This window comes from Vigna unguiculata, chromosome 8, assembly GCF_037176805.1.
Source record: "Vigna unguiculata cultivar grain cowpea cultivar isolate G323 ecotype 2 chromosome 8, ASM3717680v1, whole genome shotgun sequence".
In the NCBI taxonomy this organism is placed as follows: domain Eukaryota; kingdom Viridiplantae; phylum Streptophyta; class Magnoliopsida; order Fabales; family Fabaceae; genus Vigna; species Vigna unguiculata.
In genome coordinates this window covers 27,228,493-27,243,240 of record NC_140799.1, presented here as the reverse complement: position 1 = coordinate 27,243,240, position 14,748 = coordinate 27,228,493, and the positions used below count along the sequence as shown (strand labels likewise).

General features: G+C 32.5%; 1 protein-coding gene and 2 pseudogenes across 1 annotated transcript; 1 reads left to right on the top strand and 2 right to left on the bottom strand.

The window, feature by feature from the left end:
* The first annotated feature begins 3,211 nt into the window (after positions 1-3,211).
* Positions 3,212-4,386, top strand: LOC114195013 (protein DOWNSTREAM OF FLC-like). The gene is made up of 2 exons (XM_028085415.2): positions 3,212-3,495; positions 3,696-4,386. The coding sequence occupies exons 1-2, from the start codon at positions 3,339-3,341 to the stop codon at positions 4,025-4,027; spliced, it is 489 nt and encodes a 162-aa protein (XP_027941216.1). The 5' UTR covers positions 3,212-3,338; the 3' UTR covers positions 4,028-4,386.
* A 3,134-nt stretch (positions 4,387-7,520) lies between these two features.
* LOC146884300 (uncharacterized) lies at positions 7,521-8,757 on the bottom strand (annotated as a pseudogene).
* A 1,991-nt stretch (positions 8,758-10,748) lies between these two features.
* Positions 10,749-11,391, bottom strand: LOC146884299 (uncharacterized; annotated as a pseudogene).
* Positions 11,392-14,748: the final 3,357 nt, after the last annotated feature.

Sequence of the window (14,748 nt, the reverse complement as noted above, 5' to 3'; positions counted from 1 at the left end):
TCATTCAACTCACTAGAACCTCTCTCTCAGCCACTCATGGAAATTTCAAGAACTACAAATGTTCATTGCCATTGCATGGCGGCCAACAAGGTGTCGTCAGGCAGTGCATCAGTACTTGGGTAAAAACCTAGGTTTTCTACACCTACAAGAACCTATTTTTCCAATCTTTAAATTTAGTTATCTAGACGCACTAGAATCACACGAATTCTCAATTCCGCATATATATACACAACCAATAACATCATACAATTCCATTTACATTATAATTGAACCATATTTCCAAGAATTCATATTCATCCCCAAACCTTAATATGAACTCTTCATGTTTACATTCCCAATTCAATCCCCAAACATCATATTAGTAGCAATATTATAGCATCACATAGTTATATGTACACAACACTTAGCATGGGATTTTAAAGCATCACAAATTCATTGAAAAACAACCAAAACACATAAATCGTCCTCACGTCGCTTGACAGGTGTTCATCGTCACCAGACGGTTCATAGTAGAACCCAGAAATCGGGTCAAAATGATGCGTCGCCTGGCGGTTCATTCATTACCGCCAGGCGATTTCTAGGCAAAAACCCAGATGCTTACGAAAAACAGCGTAAAAAGATGGAATTTCATGCAATTGGGTAATGGCAAGACACAACACATCATACATGAATGAAAACATATAGGAGAACCTCCCCAAACCTGAAATTCTTGCTCCAAGTGTTCCTTTAGAACTTTTCCTTGAACCCAAAAGCACCACACTTTGGCTCCTACCTAACGAGCTCCTTTAGCCTTTCCAAAAACTCCCTATACTCAGCTGCAATGATCTCCTATGCTCTCCTTATACAACCACACAATGCCCCACTCTTTCTCACCTTAATTTCCTCTCTTGACCACTCTTTCCCTACACTTAAAATTCGTTAAAAGACTAAAAACGAAAATTGAATGGCAGTGTTAATGGCCTTCAATTCCCATTACCCTTGATAGTTTCTCAAGCCTTCTAGCTTCTCATGCCGACGTCTAGGGTTTCTGACCCTTCTCATTCATGAGAAAAAGAAATTTTGCAAAAAGGAACCTATTTTGCACAAGCCAAGGTTCAAACACACAACCACACAGTTACAATACAAGTGCACAACCAATTCATGTTTCGTGATAATTCCTACACCTCTAGAAATATAATATCATGCACCACTGTAAAATATTATTTAAATAATAAAACAATTAAAGTAACACATAATTGACATACACAAGACTCAAACCCAAGTCCTCTCCATATAACCAAGTACCTTCACCACTTGAGCTAGTACCGTTCCTTGTCATAATTGCTCGTATTAAATGTCATAATTATTCCATTACCCACATTTATATTAAATAATTATTTATTTAATCATTTAATTTTCTCGGGTCTTACAAGGAAAATAGAAGAAGAGGAAGTACTTCAAAGAACTCTACTCTTGTGAAGAATAGTTTATTAGCTTGTGTTTTCCTTCTCTTGGCATTGTAAAAATGTAAATAAGTATTTCTTTAGGCCTTGTATTTAGGCCAAACAAACTTTTCTTTTGGGCCTTGTATTTGGGCCAAGGAAAATAATTTTTGGGCTATGTATTTTTTTTCAGTTTATGTAGGAATCATTGATTTAATCGATTAAGTAAGTTGCATAATCAATAAGTCAAAGTGCATTATGTAAAAACTAGAATTTTAGTTTACTGGTGAGTCATAGTTGAAGCATGTCTAGTTTAGAGACATTTTTCATTTGAATTTTGAATTTTCTCCCTCTCTTTTTGTCGAGCCTTTGGTCAACTCAAGTGCTAATAATGACTAGAATAGGGAGTTGAGATGAAAGAAAATCCAACATAAGAGGAAAGCCCGATTGCTAAGTGCTTAATAATGAAGTTGAGCAACACCCAGAATCATCTATAACTATAGGCATTGCTTTTGGTTTTATCATCCCATTCTTAGCTTCTTTAAGCACTCTCTTTGTATAAAATAGAATATCTTAGTGAGAGACATAGGAGAGGAACAAAAAACTCCTAGAGCTTAGCTTCTTTATCAACATGAGTAGTTGAACTCTCTTGTGTTTAAGTTGAATTTAATTGATTCTAATTATTTGTACTTCTACATTGATGAACCATTATTTTCCCATATTTTCTTATATCTTTTTGTACCTATCTTTACCTTGTGCTTAGTTGTATATTGATAGTGCATTTTTATCAATTAGACTTCATTAAACCAATAATTTATATTTTAGTTAATTTGAATTCACTTGCTCTAATTTTTGTTCATTAATTATTTTTCAGGTTTAGTTGTGAAGCTTTTTGGGCGTGGACATTATTTCATGGGATGAAGAGAGGAGTGCCTCGTCAATTGTGTCATGTCAGCTACCTTTTTCCACGTCAACTACAGATCTATATAGTACAAAGAGAGAGGAAAACATTTCTTTTAGTTTCGAAAGAGGGAACAGAAAAGCTTTCGTGCCAATTGTTTTCTTTTTTAGTTTATAATTTAACTCACGTTTTTTATCTTTTAAAATACCCTTTTAGATTTTACATTTTTTTAAGTTTATTTTAGGCCACATATGTTAAAAGACAACATTTAAATAAATGTAGTTTAAAATATTTCCGATTTTAAAACTGTGATCTTTGATGATCCTTAAACCATATTTATAAAACTGTGGTAATTTCAATGTTTAGGCTATGATTTTTTACATGTGGTCAAGTTTGAAAGATTCATTTATAAATAAGGATGGATATGTTCACGGGACATATTTTGCAAATAATTCAATAGCTTATTATATATAATGTAAAAGTAAATAAAGTAAACATATATTATGTTCAACAAAAAAAATATATATACATATTTTAACAGATTAAATTTGTTTATCCATGACTGTAAAAATATGTTGGGACGAAATTTGTGTGCATTTATGTGGCTCTGACTGAGGTTATTATGAGTAAGGCATAGTGTGTGATTGGATTCACTGAAGTGTTGGTTAACTCTTAAACTATGATCACTGACCAAGCACACATTCAATTCAACTGAACCACGCCTTGCGGAATGGGAGAATAATAAGGGCTTGGACTAGACCGTGCATTCAGGTCACTGTCATAACGTGGCAACTTCCAATTTCCTTACTCTTCGTGCGCGCGTGCTACAATGAATGAGTATAAAGTTGGTAATGTTTGCAGTGCTTTCACACTCTTCACTGCTGATTTATCACACCCACGTTTCTGCATGCAAACATAATCTCTCACACAAACACTCGTTACTAAAGTTTTTGTTCTCCTCATCATTTTCTCTCTTCTATTGTTTCTCAAGACAAACAAATCCTGAGAGCCAGAAGATGGATGTGAGAATAGGGTTTGTGGTGTTTTTGTGTGTTCTTCCGGTGATGGTCTCAGCCATTCGCCCTCACCTAACCCCTTTCTATGTCAAGGGTCGTGTCTATTGTGACCCTTGTCGTGCTGGTTTTGAGACACCCCTCACTACCTACATTGCTGGTAAGTCATCTACATAACAGGTTATACTTCATAGTTTTATGTTTGTTAAACATAATTTGTTCCAAACTACATAATTATCATCGACATGCATACGAGAAAACTATTCCGAACATACCCTACATCTTTGTTCAATCACACGTGTGTGTTGTTTTCAATCCAAAGTGTTACAGCTTTGGCTTCTTTGAAATGTTGCTTCGTAGGTGCGGAGGTTACTCTGGTATGCAAGGACAGAATCAGAGGTATTATTGTGTACAGCAAGATGGTTAAGACCGATTCCTCAGGATCATATACGATCTTCGTGGACGCGAATCAAGCTAACCAAAACTGTGATGCGAGTCTTGTAACCAGTCCTCTACGTGACTGCAACGAACCCACTCCAGGGCGTGATCACTCACGTGTTATTCTCAATCGCTACAATGGTATTGCTACCAATGATAGGTTTGTCAACAACTTGGGTTTCATGAAGAAAAAGATTGCATCAGCTTGTGCAAGGATTTTCAGACGATACCGAGATTATGATGATGAGAATTAGTTTCACTCGATTCTTTGTTTTAGGGTTTTCTTATGATTGCATGGTAGTGGGTGCTGATTTCAATAATAGAACGTAGGTTCTTCTTTATAGGGCTACAGATGTTGCAGCTATTGAATTTTGTAGTGATGTATTTGGCTATGGTTCTTTCATGGAGAGTGCTAATCGGGCACATCACATTTTTTTATTTTTTTTTGGATTAGTTGGTATGAAATTGAAAGCTTTTTTTTTTTTTTTGCATTAGTTGGTATAAAATTGAATGCTTAAAATGATGTCATTGGTGGAAGCGATACCAGACTCGGTTTTTTAGAGCAAAATTTCGGACTAAAGTCTTGTGAATAAAAGAAACATGGTTAGGGGGAAAATCCTAAACTGAAAATTAACAAATATAATAGATATTCTGCTAAAATAATATATGATTAAAAAATTTATGAAGGTTTGTTTCTATTGCTTAATTTTCACTTTCCAATTTAAAGTATAAATAATAATTTTCTCTTTCTTGTTTCCTTGTTGATTGGTTTTGTTTTTTTTTTTTTTGTTATATTGGTATAATGTGATGGGGTTGGTTTGATTAATTTTAGACACTTTTCTATTTATATTTCTCACTTTAGTAAAAGAATTCACAGTTTAAAGGGATATTATTTAACATTGATTTTTTAATCTTTTAGCAAGAGTTTTAGAATCGATATTAACTAAAACATTGTTGAAAGTTTGGGATTTTTAATATTCGTTCTTGTATATATTGATGTTGAAAATATTTTAACGTCGGTTTTTGTAGACCAATGTTAAGAAAAAGTCTTAACTTTTATATTAGTTATAATATCACTTGATTAATGTTGAATGTTTTAACCTTTAAACATTGATAAAGGTAATAATTGATATTAAAAATCTAACTTTTTTTTTTTAAATGGACTACTTGAGTAACGTTCAAATTGTTTAGAATACTAAGTAATAAACAGGTAATTTAATAACTTTCAAACTCGGTATTAGAATGTTTTTAGCAGGCAAAAACCATTCAGCTTTTGTTTTCACTCAACGGAAGTATGCAAATGAATATTTAAGTTTTTCATAATTCCCTCAACATTTTTTCTTAATCCACTCAATTTTGTTTTTGGAAAACGATTATTTGACTAACAAAAGTTTGACTTTAACAAATGTTTCACGTGGCAAAAACTTTTCATTGTTGTCTCTAAAGTAAAGGAAATTTTCGTGAAACTCTCTCTCTCGTCAGTTTTAATATTGGAGTTTCACGCTTCACTTCCTGCGTCCCCAACCTTGAAGCAGTGTCCATGGTTCTCCTCCTCCACACTTAATTCAACGCAAAATTTTGTTCATGTCTATGTCGTGCATTGGTTCCATATTTAGGGTTTGTCTCTATCTTTTGTTTCGTAAACCTTTCTCCACCATATCTGTTCCAAATTCATGAACCCTATTTATGATTCATTTTCTTCTTTGCGCAAAGTTGGTTCTTGGTTCACTTCTCATCCTTATTTATTTATTTTTTTTTGGATTTTTTTCTCTCCACCTTGGTTCACTCCACCTTGCTTTTCCAAAAAGTGAGTGGGTAGTTGACATCCCCGAACTGTGCACTACAAAATATGTGTCCAAAAATTGCTGAAAAATATGTTAAATACTTAATTAACAAACGTGGTATGATTAAGTGGCAAATGTTGTACATGAGAGAGAGAGAGAGAGTCTTTGGTGGTCAAGGTCTAAAAGAGGAAAATTGGGCACTATAGAATAGGAAAGTAATTGATTCAAGGTTTGTTAAGGAGTGGTCTTTAAACCTAATTCAACCCCACAAAACTTGTTTGTAAGGTGAGATTTGCACCTCACTTATATATTATAAAATTGTCTTATCTTTATTTGATGTTGGACTTCCAACAAGGTAAGGGGAGTTAACTTTTTCTCTTAATATATGATTATATGTAATGTTTACATATTAAATTATAGAAATGTGTTTTATTCGTGATTATAAATAACTACATTTTGATGAAAGAATCTCTAGAGGAATTCCGAAATCCACTTTTTGGATTAAAGTTTTAGTGAAAAGGGAATATATTTTTGTTTTTGATAGATTGTTTTTACGAAGCTTTAAATTGGATTAAATTGGGTTTCCGAAAATAAAATGATAGAGTTATATTATATCATAGAATAAAAGACATGGATTGGTGTGTGTGCAGAAAATGGAATGTTAGTATTAATATTATCTTTTAGATATGCTTATAATATATTATAGGATTAATAGATGAAACGAGTGTGGAGAACTTTGTTACTTGTGAAAGTTGTACGAAACTTTTACATATAGTATAGGGTGCTTCATGTAGAAATTGAAAGCATTATAATGAGATTATACTATATAAATATTAATATTTTATTGGGATAAAAGTTTATTACGCTATTTGGTCCCCAAAAGTTTGGTCATTTTCCAAACATAAGAAACCAATATAGCAATCAGAAGTGATACCAAATTCGGTTGCTAGTTTTGTTACAGAAGGTAGGTAGTTAGAGACCAATTATTTTGATCGTTAAAGTATGATTATTATATTTATGTACAATTTTTTTTTGTCGTTAAATTGGTGGCAAAGTTATGAGACAAACAATGACTAATTAAATCGGTCACTAAAGTATGATTATTTTATTGATATACAATTTTTTTGGGGTCGCTGAAATGGTGGCAAATTTTTTTATCAACAAGGACTAATATTGGTTGGTCGTTAAATTGGTGGCAAAGTTCAGAGACTAACAGTGACCCATAAAATCGGTCGCTGATTAGCAAAAAAACAAAAAACTATTTTTGTTATTATTTATGATTTTTACCTGCTTAAAAACAATATTTGTACCTGTTTATGAATGATAAAATTTAATCTAGTTAAGTAATAACAAACTACATTACATAATATAGTAAAGTGTAGTACATAAATTACAAGTGGTAAATATATAACATGATCCAAAAAAATAAAACAAAAATAGTTTGAAAGTGAGCAATTTGAAACACAACAAATAACTAAACATGAAACTAATGATATCCTGATCTACTATCACTGATATGGTCTACTTTATCATCTCCAATAGTAGTAGGATCACTAGGACCTGGCACAACATTCTTCAAATGAATATGTTGCAAAATAAGTTTCATTTGTTCATCTTGTTGGCGCATACGTTCATTTTGTTCATGCATACGTTCACTTTGTTCAACATGATTTTTCAGCAAGTTTTCAACCTTTTCTTCAAGTGTCTTCTCCTTGACATTCTTTGCCATAAGTTCAGCATTCAACTTTTGAATAGTCTCATACATTTCTTCTATTTGATGTACTACTAGAGCTTGGGTAGTAGAAGAGTGAGCACCTGTAGAACTATAAAACTTTTTGCTTAATGTACCAAGTCCATACACATTCCCTTTCTTACTTTCACCTCCAACAACACTAAAGTATATATCATTGTCATCAATAGAGGGAACATGAGAGTTTTGTGAAGATGAGCCTTCTTGCATGTGTTATTGTTGAACTTCTTCTCGACGTTGCTTATATATTTCCTGAAAATAATAACATAAACTATTCTCAAGAAGGAAACACACAACAAACACTAAATTATAACATTAAATGTTAAACATACTGCAAGGTCATGGGTCTTGTCATTGACCCATTCTCTAGTCTTTAGTTTCTTTGTTCTTTCTACAATCTCTCAAGCAGTTGGTTCTCGTTCAAGTTGCCTAGTCTACATATATTTAAACACAAGTAAAATTTTAGCATCTTAAGTTTAATATATTATATTTCAATTAACTATACAAAAATATAATAAGTACCATTTTCTTAAAATGAGTTGCAGTAGATATGGAACCACTATAGTAGGCTGTGACTTCTTTCTGAACAACCCGATTTGCCTTGGCTGTGACACTCTTGTCTTGGAATTTTATAGAACTCCAATGAATATCCAAGGCTACTCGAACACTTGATGGAATCCAAGTCCCCTTGTCCTGACCATTCATAACTTTGTTCATTGCATTTTTTAAAATATGTGAGCCTTTCATTTCAAAAACAGATCCTATGGCTTGCTCTTGTTCTAGATCCCACCTATATTCTTTCTCAATGAAAAATTAGTTAGCAAACACACATAATTGAATAATATAAATAACATTTCAAATGTAATCATAATTCAACTTGCCTTAAATTCTCCAAACCATCTATCTCTAAGCTCGATTCGAACGTCCTTCTAACTTCGATTCGAACCTTCTTCCAACTGGGATTTGGTTCATCAAATTTTTGTTTGAAGATCCATGAGATTATAGTAGACGGGCCATTAGCTGGAGTAAATATGTGTTTAAACATATTGTCAAAATGATATATGTAAATATTGACAAATTAAAGAAATTTCACAATGAAATTAAAATATACTTACTCTCCTTTTTCTACATGAAGCTAAGGCCTATGATAAATGATATTGCCAGATTCACACTCGGGTGTAAGTGAATCATTTATTGGCAAAGGTTGATTCAGTGTGGTCTCTATAGAAAAGCTAGTAGGAATGAACTCTTCTATTAAATGTTCAACATCTTCTTCCTCAACTTTAGGAAGTGATGGTCCTTCACAGATAGGACGTCTAGACTCCATGGTGGTTGGATGAATAGATAAAGTGGGAGAGTTGGTGTTAGGTGAAGCCCTATCATCAACACGAACACCTCGTCCACCACGATTGGGTGGTCTACGACCACCACTTCTACCCCTTTGAGTCATTTGCAAGTGGAACTTATTACATATATAACATGTAAGAAATTAAACGAAGTGGAACAATGAATTGTTAGTGAACAAAATAAGTTAATGAAAAGACTCAAACCTGGTTGTGTTTTCTACACCCAAACGTGTCAGATATTTTGCCTCTCATTCACTACAGTTATCACAAATCACAAACATATTAATGTAAAAGATAATTAACACAAGATATGCAATTAATTGTAATGCATGAATTACCAAAGAGGTATCTGTTTCATCAAAATCACTATCCATGTCACCCTCACTTGAAATGATTGAAGACCATCTTACTCAAAGTATGGTTGAACCTCTTCACAATTTTGAAGAACATACAATTGGGCAGCATCAAAGTCTTTTTGGTTCAGAAAATGTTATGGAGTTTCCAATTGCTCTTCTGGGGTAATTGAAAATTGAAATAGGAGGCGTAAATGAAGGCCCGTCACCTACATCAACATTACGAGGAATCCTAGTCCTTCTTGTTTCAACATGATCAAGATAATAAAATGAGGAAAAGGTAGATGTTTCCTCCACTAAGTAAGCTTCACAAATAGAGCCCTCCACCCTAGCTTTATTTTTTACTTTCTATTTTAGGGAGTGTAAGAACCTAAAAAAGAATATAAACATGGATATTTTAAACTATTGAAAAAGTATACAATAAATAGTGTAAAGGTGACTAGTAATTTTATACCTCTCAAATGGATACATCCAACGAAATTGAACTAGACCACCAACTTTTGCCTCATAAGGTAGATGAATTGGAAGGTGTTCCATGGAATCAAAGAAGCTTGGTGGGAATATATGTTTCAATTTACATAACAACACGGGTCTATGTTCTTCCAGAACTCTTAGGTGTTCAACATGTAGTGTTGTGGAACTTAATTATCTAAAGAAAAGGCTCAATCCAACTAGAACTTTCCAAATTGATTTTGATAAAGAGTCAAATGCAATTGGAAGTAATCGTTGCATGAAAACATGACAATCATGACTTTTCATTCCATGTAACTTTCCGTCATTAAATTTGACACATTTACCCAAATTGGAAGCACATCCATTTGGCAACTTAAGTTCTTTAACCCATTTACAAATAGAGACTCTTTGGGATTTGGTAAATGCATATACTTCCTTTGGTTTTTGCCATGAATAATGTCTTTCAACTCTAGCTCTTTTCGATTACGTATTGCTGCTAAATCCAATCGAGCCTTATTTGAATCCTTAGTTTTTCCTTTGATATCCATCATTATGTCAAACACATTCATGAACACGTTTATTTTTGTATGCATAAATCAATATTATGGCGTAAAAGTTTAGTTTTCCAATAAGGTAACCTCCAAAATATATTGTTTTTCTTCTAATTATGATTAATACCATATCCAGGAATATTTCCTTGTTCTTGTAATTCAATGCAAATTGGCAATTGTACAACCCTATTCCAAATATCAAGGCTAGACAAACATGGGGAGGAGGATCTTTCTCAACAACCTTTTTCTTAAATGCCTTTTTATTCCTTCTAAATGGATGATCAGGTGGCAATCAAAATAAGAGATATTGTGACTATGACTAAGTGAGAATGCCTTTGTTCTTTCCATACATATAGGGCAAGCAAGTCTACCAGAAGTCATCCAACCCGATAACATGCCATAAGCTAGAAAGTCATTAATTGTCCACATCAACACCAGCTTTCATCATAAAGTTTTTCCTCAATGACGCATCATAAGTCAATGTTCCTTCAGTCCAAAGGGAGCACAACTCGTCTATAAGTGGTTGCAAGAACATGTCAATCTTATGCTTTGGATTGGAAGGACCTGAAATTAAGACTGTCAAAAACATAAATTCTCTCTTCATGCACATGGAAGGTGGAAGATTTTCTGGAGTTAGGATAACTAGCCAACAAGAATAACTTCTTCCATATTGACCAAAAGGATTAAACCCATCCGCACATAAACCTAATCTAATATTTCTCGGGTCTTGACCAAACTCTAAATGCATTCTATCAAAGTTCTTCCAAACTTCCCCATCAGATGGATGACACAAAATAGAGGGATCCCTTTGATTCTCACTATGTCATCTCATGTGAGGTGTAGTGGCCATTGAAGAATATAACCTTTTAAGTCTTGGAATAATAGGAAAGTACCACATCTTTTTAACAACAATCTTCTTTTCAATTCCTCTCCTAGTGATTGTCTTATATCGATCCATTCCATAAATAAAGCAATTAGTTATACCTTTATGAGAATTTTCATTGTAAGACAACATGCATCCTTTTGGACAACAATCAATTTTTGTACAACCTAAACCAAATTTTTCCACCGACTTCTTAGCTTGGAAAAAATTATTAACCATTCGATAATCATTCGGCATAATATCTCCCATAAGTTGGACTATCTTATTGAAACATCCTTCATGCATATTACAATCAGATTTCAAGCTTAGAGCTTTCAAAGAAGCCGACAATTCTGAGTGATTATCACACCCTTCCCACAAGGGTGCTTGTGCAACAACAAGCATTTCAAAGAATTTTTTAGTTTCAGGAATATGATTTTCCTCCATGTATTTTGATCCAATTACACCTTTTGCTTGCATGCAATGGGCATTTGAGGATCTAGCATGATCCATGATCATTTTCTTAAAGGACCTTTTTTAATATTTTAATTCAACATGCATTTTTTGTAGTATTTAAACTATCTAGCAGTGTGACAAGATATGAACCCTTAATTTAAAATGCATCATGGTCTAGACTAATAAAAAATTAAAAAAGGATTCATCTTTTTAAATTGATTCTCTTATGAACTTGTAAAACAAAAAAATATAGTGATAAAAAGGTGGGTAGGCCCTGGAAATAAGAAAAATTAAACACATACTGATAATGTATAAGTAAATGGATAGTGCACAAACAAATACAATGCATTTTAAAAACAAGTGTAAATTGCTCAGTATTTTTCAGTAATAATAGGTTTCTTATTATAATAATTATATTACTTAATATAAATTATGATAGTCAAGTGCGTGTAGGTTGAAGTTTTGAAAAATTGTTTGGTTGAATTGGAAGATTGTGGGTGGTGGAGTTTCTTCATTTTCATGTAAGGGGCTAATTAACTTCATTTATTAAAATTCTAACTTGAAAGTGTTGATACATAAAACATATGGTGCATGCTACCCAAATTTAAAACCACTTATTTTCAACTCCACAAAAATCACAAAAATATTGTTTATGATACAGAACAAATTCACATGACTATTGTGAAAATGCACTTAACTGACATCAAAAGAAATTCATGCATAAAACTAACCTTTCAGGACAACGCCAACACAATCAACTCCAAGCGAAAAGACTTGCTCAACCTCAATCTCATTGACCTTTACTAAGCTACAATGGCGAACAACCGGGAAAGAAGAAAAAAGGGGAGCGATGAGGACTCGAGTTTGATTTTGGAGAGAAAAGGAAGAATGAGGACTCCACTGACCAACAAACAAAACTCCTCTTATGCCTCTTCACAAACACATTCGTCTTCAATGTCGGGGACCTCAATTGGAAATCAAATATTAGGATTTTGCAATGGATAAAATCAACAATCGAAACATGGGGAGTTTGGATTACTTACCAGGTTTACGTTCTTCTCACTTCACAAACCACCAATCGCGTACCCTTCAAACATGTTACAACTTGCACTCTTAGTGAGATCTAGTGAGCTACAAATAGGGACTAACTACGAAAGAAGAAAAAGCTGAGAGATGATGCTTGAAATCTCAATGACCTTCAATGGCGAGCAACTGGAAAAGAAGAAAAAGGGGAGGGATGAGGATTCAAGCTCCACTTTGGAGGGAAAGGGGGAAAAGTTGAAAGAGGAGAGAAGAGGTGAAATGCAAAATGTTAACTTTACCAATTTTAACATATTAAATTACATACGTATGAATGTTCACCACATTAAATTTGGAGTTTCTTTCACGCTTGTTTACAACAATATTTCACCTCATTTCAACTATAAAGTTGTTAAGTTCACTTTGTGGTATTTTTTTTTTTAAATATCATGATGTTATTTCATGAAAAATAAATGAATATTTGTTATTTAAATTTAAATAAGTTAGTTTTACTAACAATATTTTTTATATTTTATATTTTATATTTTAAAATTTTAAAGTAGTTTTTAAAGAAATGATTTTATCATTTAAATTTAAGAAATTATTAGTTTGATTTAAAGATAATGCTACTATTTTCTTTAAGTTGTTCTTCCTCACATAATAAATCCCTTATTTTGTAAATATATTTTATGTAAAAAAAAATCAATAATTGGTATCATAGTTTTCTAACCTATGGATTTGAGAAATTAACTAGGTCTACCCAATCCTAAACAAACACTTAATGAATCTCATTGTAATGAATCCAAAGGGTTCATTTATTCTTATTGAAATGGTAAACATCATCTCTTTTAGATGTTAGAATAGAAATCTATCCTTGTAAATAATACCTTTGGTGTGAACAAATTTCATTCCTATTAAATAATCTAATTATTGTTCAAATCAAAATTTACAAAGAGAGAAAGCAGAGGTTGAAGAATTAGAAACAATTAAATCCAACATTTTCATAATCTCAAATGTTTTTGAATCAATTTCAACGCTTGAAATTCATTCATTAATGCTTTCAAAGTTATTTCTTACCAACATAGTAGATGATAATGTTACAAATATTTCGCTTTCAATTTATTAAAAAGTTCATGACATTCACAAGTCAATAACAAAAGAAAACAAAATTCAAATATAGCTTTTCTATAAAAAAAAATTAAAACCCTATAACACATTTTCTTAAAGAACTTACCTTGAACGAAATGCAATTGAGAATGGGTGAAGAACACCGAAGTAAATGTCACATGGAAACAAAATGGGTGTCTAAAGGCGAGTTGGGAACAAATGAAGACCACAATTGGGAATGGGTATCTGAATGCGAGTTGGAAATGGATGAAGAACACGAGTTGGGTGTCTGACATGGAAACATGACTTGAGAACATGAGTTGAGGGTCTTTGAAGTTGTTTGGAGCGTTGGTTGAACCTGTGGAGGACACGAAAGGGAGCGTATTACTTTCTGAATACAATGTGGAACAAGGTTTCAAAGTTGAAGTAAAATGGGGTTATTTTTTACTTTGTTGGTGCTCACGGTGTACTGTCGAAGGAGACAGAAAGTGATGCCAGGAAAAGAATTCCCAACAACGTATTCCCAATTTAGAGAACTTGAAATATAACTCAAGAAATGAGGACTCTGGAAATTTTGACTTTTAAAAAGAATTTTAAAAACAAAAATTGAATAAAATATCATTTTATATTTGAAGAATGTATTTCTATTACAAATAATACAAAAAAAAAGTGATACACATAACTAGAAAAATCACTAATTTTCTTCGCATGATGTCTAAGTAAGCATTTAACTTAGCAAGAAAAAGTCAAACAAAATTATACCTATTACACAAAAGTGGTCAATTGCTTTCAATTGTATTAAATTCGAAATTGTCAATACCTATTGTATGAAAAAAAAAATCAATGACGAACTAGCTCATAACTAATATTATTTTACATGCCAATATATAGTGACACAATTAAACATTAAATTTTATTTTTCAACTAAAAACAATAATTTTTTAGAAACCATTAAATTTTTGGATCTTAATATAACATTTCACCATAAACCCTAACTCTAAGTCTTAATCCTAACCCTTAAATCCCAAACTCTAAACACATACATCTAATGCATATTTTAAAAATATTGAATTTAGCGACTAAAAAAATTCAGTCGCTAAATGATGTGTTCAATATTTAGCGACCACTACATACTGATCATAGATTGATACGTTAAAAACACTACATTTAGCGACCAAATAATTTCGGTCGCTAATTACCATGTAATAAATATTTAGCGACGACCAAGTTTTCGGTTGTTAACTATAAAATTATACATATTTAGCGATCATTATACTTTCGGTAACTGATTCA